Source organism: Canis lupus, chromosome 21, assembly GCF_048164855.1.
Source record: "Canis lupus baileyi chromosome 21, mCanLup2.hap1, whole genome shotgun sequence".
In the NCBI taxonomy this organism is placed as follows: Eukaryota; Metazoa; Chordata; class Mammalia; order Carnivora; family Canidae; genus Canis; species Canis lupus.
The window spans coordinates 16,603,636-16,624,267 of NC_132858.1; the positions used below are offsets into that span (position 1 = coordinate 16,603,636).

Here is a 20,632-nt window from a genome sequence, read left to right on the forward strand (position 1 = left end):
GGATTGCAATAAACGCGTAAATTGCCCTGGGTAACATTGACATTTTCACAATATTAATTCTGCCAATCCATGAGCATGGAATATTTTTCCATCTCTTTGTGTCTTCCTCAACTTCTTTCGGGAGTGTTCTATAGTTTTTAGGGTATAGATACTTTACCTCTTTGATTAGGTTTATTCCTAGTTATCTTATGCTTTTGGGTGCAATTGTAAATGGGATTGACTCCTTAATTTCTCTTTCTTCAGTCTCATTATTAGTGTATAGAACTACCACTGATTTCTGGGCATTGATTTTGTATCCTGCCACACTGCCAAATTGCTGTATGAGTTCTAGCAATCTTGGGGTGGAGTCTTTTGGGTTTTCTATGTACAGTATCATGTCATCTGCGAGGAGGGATAGTTTGACTTCTTCTTTGTCAATTTAAATGCCTTTTATTTCTTTTTGTTGTCTGATTGCTGAAGCTAGGACTTCTAATCCTATGTTGAATAGCAGTGGTGAGAGTGGAGATCCCTGTCGTGTTCCTGATCTTAGGGGAAAGGCTCCGAGTGTTTCCCCATTGAGAATGATATTTGCTGTGGGCTTGTCGTAGATGGCTTTTAAGATGCTGAGGAATGTTCCCTCTATCCCTACACTCTGAAGAGTTTTTATCAGGAATGGATGCTGTATTTTGTCAAATGCTTTCTCTGCATCTATTGAGAGGATCATATGGTTCTTGTTTTATCTCTTGCTAATATGATGAATCACATTGATTGCTTTATGAGTGTTGAACCAGCCTTGCATCCCGGTGATAAATCCCACTTGGTCGTGGTGAATAATCTTCTTAATGTACTATTGGATCCTATTGGCTAGTATCTTATTGAGAATGTTTGCATCTGTGTTCATCTGGGATATTGATCTATAATTCTCCTTTTTGGGGTCTTTGTCTGGTTTTGGAATTGACGTGATGCTGGCCTCATAGAATGAGTTTAGAGGTACTCCATCTCTTTCTTTCAGAACAGCTTTAGTAGAATAGGTATGGATTCTTCTTTAAACATTTGATAGAATACCCCTGGGAAGCCATCTGGCCCTGAACTTTTGTGTCTTGGGCGGTTTTTGATGACTGCTTCAATTTCCTCCCTGGTTATTGGCCTGGTCAGGTTTTCTATTTCTTCTTGTTTCAGTTTTGGTAGTTTGTGGTTTTCTAGAAATGCGTCCATTACTTCTAGATTTCCTAGTTTATTGGCATATAGCTGCTCACAATAAGTCTTTAAAATTGTTTATATTTCCTTGGTATTGGTGGTGATCTCTTCTTTCTCATTCATGATTTTATTAATTTGAGTCTTTTCTCTATTATTTTTAATAAGGCTGGCTAATAGTTTATCTATTTTATGAATTCTTTCAAAGAACCAACTCCTCGTTTTGTTGATCTGTTCCACAGTTCTTCTGGTCTCTATTTCATTGAGTTCTGCTCGAATCTTTATTAACTCTCTTTTTCTGCTGGGTGAAGGTTTCATTTGTTGTTCCTTCTCTAGCTCCTTTAGGAGCAACGTTAGCTTTTGTATTTGAATTCTTTCTAGTTTTTGGATGGATGCTTGTATTGTGATATATCCCCCACCCTAAGGACTGCTTTTGCTGCATCCCAAAGATTTTGAATGGTTGTATCTTCATTCTCACTAGTTTCCATGAATCTTTTAAATTCTTCTCTAGTTTCCTGGTTGACACTTTCATCTTTTAGCAGGATGATCCTCTATGTGTTTGAAATCCTTCCAAACTTCTTCTTGTGATTTAGTTTTAGTTTCAAAGCATGATGGTTTGAAAATATGCAGGGTACAATCCCAATCTTTTGGTATCATTTAAGACCTGATTTGTGACCCAGTATGTGGTCTATTCTGAAGAAAGTTCCACGTGCACTTGAGAAGAATGTGTATTCAGTTGCATTTGGATGTAAAGTTCTGTAAATACCGGTGAAATCCATCTGGTCCAGTGTATCATTTAAAACTCTTGTTTCTTTGGAGATGTTGTGCTTAGAATATCTGTAGATTGTAGAAAGCACTACATTGAAATCATCAAGTATAAGTGTATTATTATCTAAGTATGTCTTAACTTTGTTTATTAATTGATCGATATACTTGGTAGCTCCCACATTTGGGGCATAAATATTGAAGATTGTTAGGTCCTCTTGTTGGATAAATCCTTTAAGTATGATATAGTGTCCCTCTTCATCTCTTACTACAGTCTTTGGGATAAACTTTAATTTATCTGATATAAGAATGGCTACCCCTGCTTTCTTTTGAGGATTATTTGAATGGTAAATGGTTCTCCAACCTTTTATTTTCAGGCTATACGTGTCCTTCTATCTAAAATGAGTCTCTTGTAGACTGAAAATAGATGGGTTTTGCTTTTTTATCTAGTCTGAAACCCTGTGCCTTTTGATGGGGTCATTAAGCCCATTCACATTCAGAGTTATTATTGAAAGATATAAATTTAGTGTCATCCTGATACCTATTCAGTCCCTGTTTTCGTGGATTGTTTTCTTGGTCTTCCTCTTTCTTTTACAGAGTCCCCCGTAATATTTCTTGCAGAGCTGGTTTGGTGGTCACATATTCTTTCAGTTTCTGTCTATCTTGGAAGCTCTTTATCACTCCTTCTATTCTGAATGAAAGCCTTGCTGGATAAAGTATTCTTGGCTGCAGGTTCTTCTCATTTAGGACCCTGAATATATCCTGCCAGCCCTTTCTGGCCTGCCAGGTCTCTGTGGAGATGTCTGCTGTTAACCTAATACTTCTCCCCATAAAGGTTAGGGATCTCTTGCTGCTTTAAAGATCTTCTCTTCATCTTTGGAATCTGTAAGTTTCACTATTAAATGTCGAGGTGTTGAGCAGTTTTTATTGATTTTAGGGGGGGATCTCTCTATCTCCTGGATATGAATGCCTGTTTCCCTTCCCAAGGTAGGGAAGTTCTCAGGTATGATTTGTTCAAATACACTTTCTGATCCTCTGTCTCTTTCGGCACCCTCTGGAATCCCAATTAAATGTAGATTTTTCCTTCTGAGGCTGTCATTTATTTCCCTTAACCTATTCTCATGATCTTTTAATGTTTTTCTCTTTTTTCCTCAGCTTCCTTCCTTGCCATAAACTTGTCTTCTATGTCACTCACTTGTTCTTCTACCTCGTTAACCCTCATTGTTAAGACCTCCAGTTTGGATTGCATCTCATTTAATTGATTTTAAAGTTAGATTAGATCTAATTTCTGATTAGATCTAAATTCTGCAGTCATGAAGTCTCCTGAATCCTTTATGCTTTTTTTTAGAGCCACCAGTAGCTTTATAATTGTGCTTCTGAATTGGCTTTCTGACATTGAATTGTAATCCAAATTTTGTAACTCTGTGGCAGAGAGTCCTGTTTCTGATTCTTTCTTTTGTGGTGAGTTTTTCCTTCTAGTCATTTTGCTCAGCGCAGAGTGGCCAAAAACAAGTTGTACTGGAAAAAGGAGAAAATGAGAGAAAAAATAGGGAGGGGGAAACAAACAGAAAACAAAAAACAAAGGAGAGTATCCTCTGATTCTATATACTATAAATCCCTCGACTTCCCCTGGAACTTTCCAGCGCTGCTTGGTTAAGAACTTTCTCTTCCCTTGTTGTTCCAGCTGGTCTTCTGGGGGAGGGGAGTGCTGTGCTGATTCTGAGATGTGTACACCTGGGGGAGCTGCCCAGCCCCCTACCAGGTGCATGGCTCAGTGGGAGCTGTCTATCCTGTGGGGCCCCTGCTCAGTCCCAGGTACAAGGTGACACCAGGAGGAACAAAAACAGTGGTGGTGGCTAGCTCTCCAGCCCTGGAGTCAGCTCCCACAGTAACTACTGCAGCTCCCAGTCCACAGGGTCCTAGATGCTCCAGGGGTGGGAGGCGCTGACCTGCACAGCTCAGGGCACCCTGCCGCAGGAGTGTCCTTGCTGCCCTGTGTCCTCCTGGCCTCTGCCTGTCCCGGGGAAGTGCCGGATCCAGGGCTGTGTCCCCCGGTGGCCTGGGCTCCAGGGTCGCAGCCCCCTCCCTGCGGAGCTGCCTCTGAGCTGCTCCCGGGCCCCCTGCCGGGCGTGCTGCAGCTCTTTAGGGAGCTCGGCCGAGGTGTGTGGGACTCTCTCCCCTGGACACAGGTCCTCTGTTAGTGCCCCTGGGAGCCGGAGGGCATCCCCGCCCCTCCTGGGATCCTGCCCGAGGTCCCTGCTAGCGCCTTTCCATCTGGGAAGATTGGTGAAGCTCCTGCTTCTCCGGGCCTGGGCTTTTCTGTCCAGGGGACACTTGCCGCTCTGCCTTAGCTCCTTAGCTCCTCGCAGGGCCCCTCCCCCTTGGATGCCTTTTTATTTCTTTATTTTTTTGTCCATCTTCCTACCTTGATAGAAGCACAAACTCTCCTCACTGTAGCATTTCAGCTGTTGTCTCTTTAAATCTCAGGCTGAATTTGTAGGTTTTCAGGATGATTTGAAAGTTATCTAGGTAAGTTGGTGGGGACAGGTGACTTAGGGACCGTACTCTTTGCCAACTTGCCTATATCAGTCCACTGAACAACCTTAAAACTAAGCTCTCTCTCCTACTTCTTCTTTAGCAAGCTGAAAGAGGTAATTCTGGGAAATCTTGCAGTCTCCGGGCATCTCCACAGGCACCGCCGCTGCCAACACCTCTTATTTTTGGTGCCAGGTTCAGTGATGGAGGTGAGTCTTATTTAAATCAACCCATCTAAAAAATTGGACCAATCTGATCCACAGATGTTGTCTCCTGATACCCAATGACTCTTGTGATGGTTGTTCCCACAGCAATTTCGCTTAATGACCTGGATGAACAGACAAAATCTAACAGTGTTAACAGAATTCATCCTAATGGGAATCACCGACCATCCTGAGCTGCAGGCTCTCTTCTTTGGGCTTTTCCTCATCATCTACACAGTTTCAGTGGTGGGCAACCTGGGCATGATCATCCTCACCAAGGTGGACTCCAGGCTCCAAACACCCATGTACTTCTTCCTCAGACACCTGGCTTTCATTGATCTTGGCTACTCATCAGCTGTGGCACCCAAAATGTTAGTAAATTTTGTAGCTGATCAAAATACCATCCCCTATAACTGGTGCGCTACCCAGCTGGCTTTCTTCATCTTGTTCATCATCAGTGAGCTGTTCATTCTGTCAGCAATGGCCTATGACCGCTATGTGGCCATCTGTAACCCTCTACTCTACACCATTGTTATGTCACAAAGGGCGTGCTGGGTGCTAGTAGCAATCCCTTATGTCTACAGTTCCTGTCTCTCTCTGATAATCACCATCAAGATTTTTATGGCATCCTTCTGTGGACATAATGTCATTAGACATTTTTACTGTGACAATCTTCCTTTGTTAACTTTGCTGTGTTCAAGCACACGTGACATTGAGTTGATAATACTGATCTTTTCAGCATTTAATTTGATTTCCTCCCTTCTCATAGTGCTTGTGTCCTACATCCTCATCCTTATGGCCATCCTGAGGATGAACTCCACAGAGGGCAGGCACAAGGCCTTCTCCACCTGTGGATCCCACCTGACGGTGGTTGTTGTATTGTATGTCACTCTCTTCTTCATGTACGTGCAGCCCAAATCCAGTCATTCCTTTGATACTGATAAAATTGCCTCTATATTTTACACTTTGATAATCCCTATGCTGAATCCCATGATCTACAGCCTAAGGAACAAAGAGGTAAAAGATGCCCTGCATAGAATATGGAAAAACCTGCATAAACCACCTATGTAGAGTTCAATATAGGCACTACCTGTAATAAAATAGGTACAGACTTCTGTTTAGGACATGTCATTGGCCTTAGAAAGGAGTAATGTGTAGAAGTCGTGGAAAGCTAGAAATGCTTTTCCTGTTTTCAACTCATAGGTATTCCAGTAGTGATCATTCTTCTCATGCCAGCTTTGGTTTAAGTGCTAAGACAAGTCCAGACCACTGTTTCCACAGTACCAAGTACTTATTTTGCAACTGAAGGCAAGTTTTGGTTTGCTCTGTTTGTTTTCTTTTAAATACATAACACCGTGATAATCTCTTTTTCATAGTTGTTTTATGTCTTTTATTAGATATGAAATAAATATGCCCACCATACTGGCATATGGCACAGAGAAGATGGAACTTAATGTTCTTTGTGTAAGGAATATGCACATCAATGAATAATCAACAATGTCTGCCTTAAGTACCAACACTTTAACTTTATCCCATTGTGGTGGGTTGCAGCTCAGTCTGTTACGTGTTGATATGTGAACCTGTGTATGCTTAGGAAAGCAGAAATAAAAATGTGATTATTTTAGGTAGCATAAATGTGTACAGCAACAATTCAAAATTGCTTATTTCTGAAACATTAGAAATAATACCTGAGTTTTGCTAGATTGGTGCATATAAGGTCACATCTGAGGTTTTTATGTTTTTGTTTTTTTTACTACAACTTAGCAAAAAAAAAATAAAAATATAATTTTAAACTAAAAATTTAATTGAAATAAAACTGTATAATACCTTAGAAAAATTTTAGTGAAGGATTGGCATTATTTTCCTGCTGGAAACTACAAAACCTTGAATTATTAAGGAAGACATAATGTTACATATACCATAACATTGTTTGGATGAATAAATGTCATGTGGTTAGTTTCCCCTAAATTATTCAATGCATTTAATACAGTGACATTCAAAATCCAACAGTATTTTGGATACTCAGGTTGATTTTAAAAATCATGTGTAAATGCAAAGGATCTAGACTATCTTAGAAGAAGAAAGAACATAGAGGTATTCCCAAAAAAGTTATGAATGTCTTTTGTAAAACTAGATTAGGTTTTAAAATTATTTTTTGAACTATTTTAATTTTTTAATTCTTCCTTCATTTCTTCATTCCTTCTTTGTCTTTTCTTCTTTCTTTTAGAATGATGGAGCTGACTCTAAAATTTACTCAGAAAGGCAAAATGCCTAAAATATAAAGATAGTCTAGAAGAAAGAAAATAAAGTGGCAGGAGTTCCACTACCAGATTTCTTTACCTATTTCTTTTCTTTTTCTTAAAGATTTTTATTTATTTATTCATGAGAGACACACAGAGAGAGAGAGAGAGAGAGACACAGGCAGAAGGAGAAGCAGGCTCCATGCAGGGAACCCAATGTGGGGACTCCATCCAGGGTCTCCAGGATCATGCCCTGGGCTGAAGGTGGCGCTAAACTGCTGAGCCACCCCTGCTGCCCTCATTACCTGTATCAAAGGTTTAGTAATTAAGAAAACATTTTCCTAGTTGTCATAGTCCCTAAGGAGTAATATAGATGTTCCTCTAAAATTTAAAAATAGAAATACCATATGATCGAGTAATTTCATTCTGTGTATTTAGCCAAAGAACATAAAGATGCTAATTTGAAAGGATATGTACATTCTTATGTCCATTGCAATATTATTTACAGTATCCATGATACAGAAGGAACCCAAATAGCCTTTGATAGATGATTGCGTAAATAAGATGTGGAGGGCAGCCCAGGTAGCTCAGTGGTTTAGCTCCGCCTTCAGCCCACGGTGTGATCCTGGAGACACTGGATGGAGGCCCAAGTCAGGTTCCCTGCATGGAGCCTGCTTCTCCCTCTGCCTGTGTCTCTGCCTCTCTCTCTCTCTCTCCTCTCTGTGTTTCTTATGAATAAATAAATAAAATCTTTAAAAAAAGAATATGTGGAATATGTATAGAATGGGATACTATTCGGTTGTATAAAAGGAAGAGATCTAATGACTGAGTAATATTCTATTATATATATATATTATATATAATATATTCTATTATATATATATATTCTTCTATCTATCTATCTATCTATCTATCTATCTATCTATCTATCATCTATCTACACATCTTCTTTATCCATTCATCTTTCAATGGAAACTGAGGCTACTTCCACAGTTTCACTACTGTGGACATTGCTGCTATAAATATTGGAGTGCAGGTGTCTCGGTCTTTCACTGCATCTGTATCTTTGTGGTAAATCCCCGGCAGTGCAATTGCTGGGTCATAAGGCAGTTCTATTTTTAACTCTTTGAGGAACCTCCACACAGTTTTCCAGAGTGGTGGTACCAGTTCACATTCCCACCAACAGTGCGAGAGGGTTCCCCTGTCTCCACATCCTCTCCAACATTTGTTGTTTCCTGTTTTGTTAATTTTCCCCATTCTCACTGGTGTGAGGTGGTATCTCATTGTGGCTTTGATTTGTATTTCTCTGATGGCCTGTGATTCAGAGCATTTTCTCATGGGATTGTTGGCCATGCGTAGGTCTTCTTTGGTGAAATTTCTGTTCATGTCTTTTGCCCGTTGCATGATTGGATTGTTTGTTTCTTTGCTGTTGAGTTTAAGAAGTTCTTTATAGACCTTGGATACTAGCCCTTTATCTGATAGGTCATTTGCAAATATCTTCTCCCATTCTGTAGGTTGTCTTTAAGTTTTGTTGACTATTTTGCTGTGCAGAAACTTTTTATCTTGATGAAGTCCCTATAATTCATTTTTGCTTTTGTTTCCCTTGCCTTCATAGATGTATCTTGCAAGAAGTTGCTGTGGCCAAGTTCATAAAGGGTGTTGCCTTGCTCTCCTCTAGGATTTTGAAGGAATCTTGTCTCACATTTAGATCTTTCATCCATTTTGAGTTTATCTTTGTGTATAGTGTAAGAGAATGGTCTAGTTTCATTCTTCTGCATGTGGCTGTCCACATGGCAGCATTTATTGAAGAGACTTTTTCCAGTGCATAGTCTTTCCTGCTTTGTGGAATATTAGTTGACCATAGAGTTGAGGGCCCATTTCTGGATTCTTTATTCTGTTCCATTGATCTATGTGTCTGTTTTTGTGCCAGTGCCACACTGTCTTGATGATCAAAGCTTTGTAGTACAACTTGAAATCTGGCACTGTGATGCCCTCAGCTATGGTTTTCTTTTTAATATTTCCCTGGCTATTTGGGGTCTTTTCTGACTCCACACAAATCTTAATATGATTTGTTCCAACTCTCTGAAGAAAGTCCGTGGTATTTTGATAGGGATTGCATTGAACGTGTAAATTGTCCTGGGTAACATTGACATTTTCACAATATTAATTCTCCCAATCCATGAGCATGGAATATTTTTCCATTTCTTTGTGTCTTCCTCAATTCCTTTCATAAGTGTTCTGTAGTGTTTAGGGGATAGATCCTTTATCTCTTTGGTTAGGTTTATTCATAGGTATCTTATGCTTTTGTGTTTCACTCATACAGGGAATATAAAAAAAATAGTGAAATGGATCAGCAGAAAGGACTGAAATTGAGTGGGAAAAATCAGAGAGGGTGGCAAAACATGAGAGACTCCTAACTCTGGGAAATGAACAAGGGATAGTGAAAGAGGAGTTGAGCAGGGGGATGGGGTGACTGGGTGACAGGCACTAAGGGGGGCACTTGATAGGATAAGCACTGGGTGCTATAGTATATGTTGGCAAATCGAACTCCAATAAAAGAATATACAAAAGTTTTTTAAAAAGAAAGGATGAGATCTTGCCATTTGTGATGACACGGATGGACATAGAGGGTATTATACTGAGAGAAACAAATCAGACAAATAGAAATACATTTTGAATTCACTTAAGAAATCTAAAAACAAAACAAATAAACCAACAAAAAGCAGAAACAGACCCATAAATACCAACAACAAACTGATACTTGCCAGAGGGCAGGGATAAATGGGTATGAGATAAATGGGAAGGGGGAGGGGAAGACACAAACTTCCAGTTATGGAATGAGTAAGTATGGGGCATAAGGTACAGCATAGGAAATACAGTCAATAGTATTGTAATAGCACGGCATGGTGACAGGTGGTAGCCACCCTTGCAGTGAGTACAATAGAATGTATAAACATGTTCATTAACTGTGTTGGATTTCTGAAATGAATGTGACATTGTGTGTCAACTATACTCCAATAAAAGAAAGAAAGAAAGTCTTTTCCAGAAATCAGACTAATTGATCAATGGAATACAAGAGTGACATTAGAAACAGATCCATGCATAGATTGTGACCTAACTTATGATAGATTCATCACTGTTTTCTAAATGAGAAAGAATGATCCTTTTCAATAGATGCTATTAGGTAATTTGTATATTCATTTGGGGGAGAGAGGAAAAGAATCTGGACTTGTAACCAGACCCTATGCAGACTCACTTCTACTTGGATTAAAGATCTAACTGTGAAATGCAAACAGCGTTTAAAAGGAAACATAGTGGGACATATTTGTGATATTAAACATGTACATCATTTTAAACAGAATACAAAAACCAATAGCTATCTAAGATTTAAAATGATCAATTGAACTATCTTAAGAAATTCTGTTGGCTAAAATTAATAATGTGAAGGGTACCTGGGTGGCTCAGTGGTTGAAAATCTCCCTTTGGCTCAGCTTGTGACCCTAAGGGCCCTGGGATCGAGTCCCACATCGGGCTCCCCACTTGAAACCTGCTTCTCCTTCTGCCTATGCCTCAGCCTCTCTCTCTGTCTCTCATGAATAAATAAATAAAATCTTAAAAAATTAATTATGATAAAAATAAACTCTCATAGTGGAAGAGGATACTTTTATCATACCTACAGAATCAGACAAAGAGCTGAGAAGGGACTCATATTCCAAACATAAATGTACCTCTTACAAATCCATAAAGAATTTATATGAAATACAATACAAAGGTGACAAATGATATTATTAACAATCATATTTCAAAGAAAATATCTAAATTGCCATTAAAGAAATATAAGGCTTTCAACTGCATTCCACATTAGAATAATACAAACTAAAACCACAATGATGCCATGCACATTTTCACAGGCAAGAAAGAAAATGATGGAAAATACTGAATGTAGACAAGGATATTAAGCAACCATAAGTATTTGCACTTCTAATAGGAGTGCACATCAATATAAACACTGCAAACTCATCAGGTAGTATTTATTAATGATGATATGTATATCTTACTACTCAAAAATTTCAGTATGAAGGATATACCCAAATAGAAATACATCCAAGATTAAACTGATCTCGATTAAATAGTAGTGTGGATATGAAGGCTGTGGGAGTAGCTGTTTTTAACTACCATTTTCAGGAAATGTGTCTGTGTATCAGGGCAATATTTTTTATAATGTCTAAATAATTCTCTTTCATGAATACATTACAAAAATCCAAATTTAATTTTTTATAGCCCAACGATGTGAAAAAGTAAGCTTCATGCTCACCAAAATCAGATGAAATGGAATATTTATATCCCTAGTCATAAAACTACAAATTGAGACCAATTCTAACATTTTATCAGAGCACAATGAATAACTAATTTGTGATGTATTCATAAAATGGATCTGTCCACAGACATGAGAATGAGCAATCTAGAACTACCTATAACAACACATCACCTGACAAAGGCAGACAAAAGAAATACATATGCTTCTGTGGCCACAATATCATCAGTCATTTAGACTATGACAGTCTCCCCTTGTTATCTTTGCTCTGCTCAAATATGCCTAACATTGAATTGATGATTTTTTTATTTTCTCAGTTTTTAATTGGATTTTTTCTCCTTCTCATAGTTCTGTGTCTTACCTGGTGATCCTGCTAGCCATTATAGGTTGAACTCACCAGAGGGTAGACACAAGGCTTTTCCCACCTATGGGTCTCACCTGAGAGTGGCCACAGTGTCCTATGGGACTTTGATATTTATGTATGTGCAACCCAAGTCCAGTCATTCCTTTGATATTGAAAGTGGTGTCCCTATTTTGACCCTTCTAATACCCACACTGAATCCCTTGATCCATAGCTTGAAGAACAAAATGTCAAATATTCAGGACAAAGGATGTGGGAGAAATTATGCAATATCTTCTCTTAATTGATCATAACATGTGGTTCCTATCAGCATTAAACTTTGTTATGTATTCCTTCAAAGGAAAAGCAAAACTAGATGAATTCAGTAAATATTTAGAGATTGACTTCTACATCTGTCCTACTTTTTTTTTTTTAAAGATTTTATTTATTTATTCATGACAGACACAGAGAGAGGCAGAGACATAGGCAGAGGGAGAAGCTGGTTCCCTGTAGGGAGCCCAATGTGAGACTCAATGTCAGGACCCTGGGACCATGCGCTGAGCCAAAGGCAGATGCTCAACCGCTGAGCCTCCCAGGCATCTGTACCTGTCCTATTTCTAAGTCAACTTGCAGAAAGAGACATTTGGCATATAATATACATTAATTTAAATACCTGCAAAATTATGTCATTTATTGAGGTAAATTCATAAATAGGCAACCAGTAAAAACCTGCATATGAATGGCACAGTGTAGATAAGATTTAAATGTGCCAAAACAGATAATGAGATGGGATCAGACCAGGATTAATAGAAGGATGAAAGGGTAAAAAGGAGATTCAAATTTACAAGAAAAAGGCATTCCATGGTGAAAGTCAATCAAATGGCTAATGTGGCTAATGTGGGACTGTGGGACACCTGGGTAGCTCAGTGTTTGAGTGTCTGCCTTGGCTCAGGTTGTGATCCCGGGGTTCTGGGATTGAGTCCTGTTTTGTGCTCGCTGCAGGATCCTGCTTCTCCCTCTATGTTGCCTCTCTCTGTGTCTCTCATGAGTAAATAAATAAATAAATAATAAATAAATAAATAATCATGGGGGGGGAAATAAATATTTCTTTCCATCTCTCTCTTACCCTTCTTTCTAAAAAAACAAAACAAAACAAAGCTGGCTAATGTGTCCATTAAAGTCAATTGTATTCAATTGGTAGGAAGCTTCACTTCTGCAAGATGATTGAGTTGTAGAGATTTGTTATAAAATATTGTGCTATAATCATCATTACTGTATTATATACTTAAATATTGGTCAAGGGTATTGATCTCATGATATGTTTCTTATCACAATAAAAATCAATAGATTTGGAAAAACCAAAAAGGTCATATATAACTATTAACTACATGAGGTAGAGGGAATGGGGGAAATGGATTAATGCATATTCAGCTTATGTATAATTAATTTACAAATTTAAAATAATGAATTATGTAAGAGAGAACTATTCTTTCAGGTAGAGCATGGAAATATTACATTGTCTGTAATATCTTTTCCTGCACATATCTTGTGTGTGTATGTATATGTAGGTGACATGTGTGTGTTTCTTACAAATACTTTGAAAAGTGTAGTTTTGTCATCTGGGATGGTACTGTTGTGTCTTAGAATTTATATGCTTAATCAAAGTAAGTTTATTTTGTGTCATACTCACAACCTCAGAAATGGACAATACGTCCTGTGCAATAAACAATAAGCTTTAAATGAGAGATCAAACTCTTATATAAAGCATCAATGAGAATGGAAACTGTAAAAGTAGTACTTTTATTTTTTTAAATTTTGTTGGAATGCTAAATAGATGGGGAAGTTAGCAGAGCTCATCAGGGAATAAAGTCCTGTTGATTGAACAGGGTACAAGTGAACTTTAGCCACATACAGACAATCTACAAATGATATTACAGAGGAAGCAACAATACAAACTTCCTGTGGAATCTTGGGATCTCGAAAGGACCTCAAGGATTTCAATTCATTTTCACGGGTAACATAAGGTGTATAAAAATCTTAGTATTTCCTCTTTATGACCCACACTTTGTTATTTCAAAACATAAAGTCCAGAATGTGCCACACCCTAGTTTGATATTAGGAACACCAAGATGAGAAGGAACAGTGCGTCCTGCTCTAAAGTAGTGAATATTCTAGAGAATAAGTGGTCAATACTTCTTCATCAAAACCATAGTAAAGATAAATGATAGAGCTGAAGACTAAACTCATATTTTATTTCAAAATTTAAAGATAGATATTATACTCACTTGTTCTTAACTCCATCATTCATTCCTACAGAGAGTCAGCAAATATTTTTTTCAGCAAATATTTTTGAACGCCTACTCTTTCCTGAGTATTTCAGAAGTTATTACTACAAAGGAAAACTATTTATTTATTTTTTTTAATTTTATTTTTTTAGGAAAACTATTTAGATATATCCTTTACTCTTATAAAGTTTACAGACTAGAAAATACCACACAAGTAAAATAAAATTGTTATCAATATTTAATTACAAGATTTATACATGCATGAGGAAAGATCACAAGATTATATGAAAAATATATTTTCAATCACACAATCTTAATTAAAAAACAGCAATAGGACCAGGCATATGATGGGTGCCTTCTAAAAGGCTCTAAAATAACTGACTTTTAGTTTTCTTAAAACCGTGCACATTTTGAATTTATGGTGTATGTCATCTGTATTTCATGACAGGTACATTAGGGCTTGTTTTTGACATGAGAATAGAAGCTTTGCTTTCAGTTCTATTCCCAGTATTCATATTAAAATGGAACATTGGGGCCAGAATCGTGTGCTTTCTAAGAGTTGGATTTTCTCCACTCCAGGGCCAGCAGCCACACCTCTCAACCATTACAGGAGGACAATTCAAAAGAAACAAACACACAGAGGTTGGAATCATTGCACATGATTGATACTCAGTAGAATCATCTAAGCACATCCCTAGGCTCTCTTGACATTTTCACTCTGCGAGTGTAATTGTGTGGAGACTTCAATAGTTGGCTTCTTTCCCTGGGGAATCAGAAGTTTTCTCTGGGAATTCCTGTTTTCCTGTGTAGGGACTTAATCCGTAAAGAAGCTTATTTCAGTGTGTGGGCCTTCAGGGACATCAGACACTTGTAAACCTCTTTGGCGTGCCTCCTGCAGAACCTTTGCAGTGAGACTCAACAGATCTCTGGGACAGGTAGGTAAACCCAATAATTTCACTTAGTACTCATCCTGGCTATGAACTCCACGTAGAAGGAGATTTATGTATTCAAATCAGACAAGCAAACAAAACATATTAAGCAAAACCATAAAACCATAACATTAAACAATGTTGCACACAGATTGTTTCCATGATTTAATCTCATTGAGCCTCAACTGTCCTATCAGACATAGAAATAATTCCATATGTCTTCTAGGACACTCTGGAAAATAACGACATTATTATTTTGAAATAACCTGCATTATTCTGGGCATAGAGTACAGCACATAATGGATAATGTTAGCACTTTTCTATATTCATTTCTCTGTACAAGGAAAACAAAGTAATCACACTTGAGTAAATCAAACTTTATTACTTTAAAAAGTAATACTTTTTAAAACTTCAAAACAGGTTTTGAAGAATTTAAAGGAAAGGGTATGGGAAGATGGAAAAAGAGAGAGGACTGCCAGACCATGATAATAGAAAAGCATCTGAGCAGATAGCAGAGTGACAGAAAGGAGTAGTGTATTTGGCTAAAGAATTGTCTTCCTTTAAATAAATCCGTTTCTGAATAACACTGAGAAGGAAGATTACTGAGGTGTGGTCTGGTGGTGGGCAGCTGAATCAGAAGGTTATTGAGGTGTGGCAAAACTGACAAGGAAAAATCCAGCATACTCAAAGTATCTTTCCCACAGAAATACAAAATTCCCCAGGATGATGACAAGGTATGGGCTAAAGGAAAAGCCAGAGGCAGCCAAGGAAAAGGCAAAGATACTGGAAGTCCCTCTGGCTCATCAACTTCTGTTACACAGCTATCTTATCACTGGAAGCAGACACAGAGACGGGTACATATGTAAATACGTATTCATGTATAGTATAATTAGTATGCTAGTGTGTAAATAAACACCACTACATGTAATATAATAGATTAATAGATACTCAAGTTATATAGATTATATCTAAAACAGTTGAAAAATGAAGAGCTTGGCACAACAGTTCTAACAACCTAAAATTGGTCTCTAGAAAGTTTCTATTTCTGAATTTTGCAAAAGATTGTGAGAAATACAATTAAATTCTGACACTTCCACATGTGAACAAAAATTGTCCCATTTAAAAGAAACAGTCTACTATCCAGCATGAACCAGAAAAAAATTAACTTGACCATCTATTAACCTCCTTCCATTTTCTCCATTAAAAGATGAGAAGAACAAATTAAATGGCCTCAGGGAACCTGACCCACCTGACTGAGTTCATTCTCAGGGGAGTCTCAGACCGCCCAGACCTCCAGATGCCACTCTTCTTTGTTTTCCTGGTGATCTATGGGCTCACCATGGCAGGGAACCTGGGCATCATCACCCTCACCAGTGTTGACTCGCAGCTTCAAACGCCCATGTACTTCTTCCTCAGGCACTTGGCTATCATCAATCTTGGCGATTCTACTGTCATTGCCCCTAAGATGCTGGTCAACTTCTTGGCTTCAAAGAAAACCATATCCTACTATGGATGTGCAGCCCAGCTGGGTGGCTTCTTAGTTTTTATCGTGGGGGAGATTTTCATGCTGGCTGCAATGGCCTACGACCGCTACGTGGCTATTTGCAACCCCCTGCTCTACATGGTGGTGGTATCTCCGCAGATCTGCCTTCTGCTGGTGTCCCTCACATACCTCTACAGTCTGACCACAGCACTGACGGTCTCCTGCTGTGTGTTCTCTGTGTCATACTGCTCTTCCAATGTCATCAACCATTTTTACTGTGATACTGTCCCTTTGTTGGCATTGTCCTGTTCTGATACCTACATTCCAGAAACAGCGGTCTTTACCTCTGCTGGGACCAATTTGTTTTTCTCCATGATTATTGTTCTAACCTCCTACTTCCACATTGTCCTTGCCATTTTGAGGATACGTTCCTCAGAGGGCCGAAGAAAAGCCTTTTCCACCTGTGCCTCCCACATGATGGCTGTCACTGTTTTCTATGGGACCATTCTCTTTATGTATTTGCAACCAAGGACCAACCACTCATTAGATACTGATAAAATGGCCTCTGTCTTCTACACTCTCGTGATACCAATGCTGAATCCCCTCATTTACAGCCTAAGGAACAAGGATGTGAAGGATGCATTCAAGAGATTCCTAAAGAGCCCTTGCCAGTCTTTCAAATTAATGTAAATTTAAAAATTACAATTGTCTTCATTTAAGAGTTTTATTTGCTCCTGAAAAACTAATCTCTGTTAAATGCAGAGGTATAAATATTTAAGTATGCAATGGATTTCAATGAGAAAATCTTAACGCTTGCTATTGTAACCTGGTCATTCTGTGCATGCAAAATACTACTAAATATAATATCTACTAAGTGGTATGGGGCATGGCATTCGAGGTAAGGCAATGCCTGGAAATAAATTAGATTTATGATCTTTTCAGGTAAGTCAGAAATAATGTAAATACAGGAACTGTGGCACTCAGTTTCATTAGCTAATTCCATAATTAGTTGTAAATAAGCAAAATAGCTTGTTGAAAACAGAAGAGTCACACTGTATGGTGGAGATTCTTGGTCTCCACAGATAAATTTGACAATATCTTGGTAGCATTAGCCTTTAAGATTTTTAAGTTTTATTCTTTATAAATATAAAAGTGTATAATATAGATCATTTATTTTGTTTTCCTGTCTGATTTTCCTTATGGGCTCTATTTGTCTACACCAGCCTACATATGTACAATTGGGAAAACATATTTCTTAGCACAAATCCATTTTTTTTAAGTATAGTTCAGTGAACAGAATTGGAGCAAGAAGGCTAAACTCACATTTGTACTTCTACCAATCCTATGTATTTTATTAAATGGATTAAAGTCAAGAATAAAAATGGTAGTGTTTTCCACCTTTTAACTTGGTTTAAATATATGTATTTTGTAAAAATAATTATATTTTCACCTGTATTAGTTTCCCAGTGCTATGATAACAAATTGCCACTGACTCAGTAACGTGAAACACAGAAACTTATCATTCACAGTTCTGGAGGTCAGAAGTTCAAAATAAGTCTCATTAGGCTAAAATCAAGATGTCAGCAGGCTGTGTTCCTTCTTGGACTGCCATGGAAGAATCTGTTTCTTTTCCTCTTCCAGTTTGTAGAGGCAGCCCTCATCCCTTACTTGGCATCCCCTTCCAAACAGTGATCCCATAACTCTGACCTCTACTTGCACTGCCACATCTCTGACTCTTTCTCACTTCCCTTTACTTCTTGGGATTACATTGGTCTTGCCTATATAATCCAGGAGACACTCCCCATCTGGAGTTCCTTACCTTAATCACATCTGAAAATCTTTTTCCATGAAAGGCACCAGATTCTCGGTTCTGGACATCTTTGGTAGGATAAGGGACCCATTTTCTGATTCAAATATCTATATGTATATATTTTATGAAACTGGGCAACCTAAAATCTTGCATGCCTCATTCACTAGTACTCAATGGGATAGTCTCTCAAAAGCTTACACTTTTTACCCTTTTAATAATAATTAGCTACTAAACAAACTATACAAAAAGTTCTCTTTGAATGATTAGCCAAAAGCATTCAGTTCAAAGGTTCCAAAATATAAGCACACATGCGCACACACGCACTCACATATCACATGTACACATTTATCAGAAATGACGAATCCACACATTCAACCAACCAGGCAGGCACATCAGCCCAGTACCACTTTTCTTTAAAGTAAGGTAGGGAAAATAATTTATGTGGCAACATTGATCTCCAATTGGTCAAAGCTCACATCCTGTGAGATGCTAAGTCACCTGTATTTCCAGCTTACCCCTACCTAATTGTTCTGCAGGTTCCATGGCATTTGTGTCCAGACAGTGACAACAAAATCCCCCTAGTGATGAGGGGAGAGGGAAGATGCAAGACATAGTCCCAAACAAGGTCTGACAGCACCTGTGAGAGTTAGGACACACTTCAAACAGCATCAGAGAGCCCTTCCTGCAGCTGCCAAAGAAATGGTAGTTTTGACCCTGCTCCGTATATAGGGATGTTCTATGCAGAAAGCATTCCAAGTGTGTAAACCTTGGGTGGCACTCACTGAATTCTTTCAAGACCACAAAAATAAGAAAAACCATCCATGTTTCTCAAATTCAGAATAGTAAATCCATCTCATAAATTTTGACCCAAAAACTTACTGAAGGACTATTTTCACAGCAGCTCATTTTGTTTCAAAGCACCATGATCATAAGTTCCAATATTTTATTTATGTCCCAAGAAATATGTCTAGTATTAAATGTTTTCCACTATATCAATAATCTAAAAGATAACAGAAATTCACATAATCCTGATTTTGTTTTAATTCAAAATTTAAATTAAGGGGGGCATCTGGGTGACTCAATCGGTTATACTTCGGACTCTTGATTTCAGCCCAGGGTCCTGTGATGGAGTCCTGCTGATGCAGACTCAGTGCTCAGCATGAAGTCAGCTTGAGAGTCTCTCCCTCTCTGTCTGTCCCTCCCCTGGTTCATGCATGCAATCTCTCTCTCTCTCTCTCTCTTTCTCAAATAAATAAGTAAATAAATACATTCTTTTAAAAAAGTTAAACAGAGGAATGGTAAGGCTTCCAATGGAGATTTTCTTGTCCCTTAAGGTCTAGATAAGTTTGGTTTGAGCTGCTAATGCCATCTCTCTGCATTTCCATAAGGCTTCACCAGATATCTCCAAGTCATGAGTCACATCTATCATCTCTGTTTTCAAAATGGCTATTTCCACAAGCCATCTCCATGGAAAGAAAAAATTCCTTTCAAAGAAACAATTCAAAAACGAAGTAGAAATTACTGCAGATATGGTAACAGGAGACAATATAGAGATTTCTGTGATAGGTCATGTCTCCTCATACTTAGAGAAACTTAACTACTATACCACAGAATAATTCTCCATTATCCTTCTTATATCCCTCATATATATTGGTTCTTAACCTAATACTGGTTCCTTCTCCTACTCATTCTCTCTCTCCCTCCTTTTCTATCTGTGTCTCATTTAAAGTCTGTAGTATATTTTTCCTTGTATTAAACAGAACTATTACTTGTAAAGCTTAAGACCTTTCCATAAATTATGCCACTAATTGCTACTCTCTTTTTATGCACCTGTCCAGAATTGGTTTGACTCTTTCAATATAAAAGGTACTTTAAAAAAATATATTTATTTATTTATTTATGAGAGACACAAAGAGAGGCAGAGACATAGGCATAGGGAGAAGCAGGCTCTTCACAGGGAGTTGGATGTAGGACTTGATCCCCAAACTAGGATCACACCCTGAGTCAAAGGCAGACACTCAACCACTGAGCCCCTCAGATATCCCATAAAGGTACTTTCACAAGCAACAACCATGATCTAGGTTGGGGACTTCTTATGGCAAAACAACTTTGATAACAAACTCTTACCTCATCTCACAAAATGTCCGTGACTTTGGGTTAACTTAAAATGTAAATATCAAAATATCTACTTCTTAATATCAAGCCACAAAATAATTTGAGCTATAGTCATCACAAGAAGTAAGTTATGATTTTTAAAAACACTAAAATTTGTATTTCAAAAAAATAATAGATTACTGAATGATAAAGATTATTAATATCTACACAATCATAAAGTGATTAATATAAGACATGGACTCAGAAGATTCTGTTATATCAATTTAAAACTCTTATGAAATATATAAGTAAAAACTTCCATGATAAAATATGAATGCTTAAAATATTGCCTTGAGATCAACGAATAGTCAATATAGGTGCAAACTAACACTTCCTTATACAGCTATAGCATCTCATACTGTAATCACTTCTCTCTCTGTTTAGTTCCTCTCTCACAATT

The 20,632-nt window shown here is 37.9% G+C and overlaps 2 protein-coding genes across 3 annotated transcripts; both read left to right on the top strand.

The window, feature by feature from the left end:
- Nucleotides 1–4,788: 4,788 nt before the first annotated feature.
- On the top strand, nucleotides 4,789–11,875 carry LOC140612765 (olfactory receptor 8K3-like). 2 transcript variants are annotated; one of them, XM_072790829.1, is made up of 2 exons: nucleotides 4,789–5,709; nucleotides 11,838–11,875. In XM_072790829.1, exons 1-2 carry the CDS (start codon nucleotides 4,797–4,799, stop codon nucleotides 11,873–11,875), a joined length of 951 nt encoding a protein of 316 aa, XP_072646930.1. In that variant the 5' UTR covers nucleotides 4,789–4,796. The 2 variants fall into 2 exon arrangements, with proteins under 2 accessions (XP_072646930.1, XP_072646929.1); XM_072790828.1 differs by lacking the exon at nucleotides 11,838–11,875 and having other exon boundaries at nucleotides 4,789–5,747.
- Nucleotides 11,876–16,010: 4,135 nt separating this feature from the next.
- LOC140613407 (olfactory receptor 8J2-like) lies at nucleotides 16,011–16,958 on the top strand. The gene has a single exon (XM_072791935.1). It carries the CDS (start codon nucleotides 16,011–16,013, stop codon nucleotides 16,956–16,958), a length of 948 nt encoding a protein of 315 aa, XP_072648036.1.
- Nucleotides 16,959–20,632: the final 3,674 nt, after the last annotated feature.

Coding starts and splice junctions, on each gene's coding strand:
- LOC140612765 (XM_072790829.1), top strand. CDS start 4,797: ATGACCTGGATGAACAGACAAAATCTAACAGTGTTAACAGAATTCATC. Junction 5,710..11,837: donor AGAGGTAAAAGATGCCCTGC/ATAGAATATGGA, acceptor AATATTCAGGAC/AAAGGATGTGGGAGAAATTA.
- LOC140613407 (XM_072791935.1), top strand. CDS start 16,011: ATGGCCTCAGGGAACCTGACCCACCTGACTGAGTTCATTCTCAGGGGA.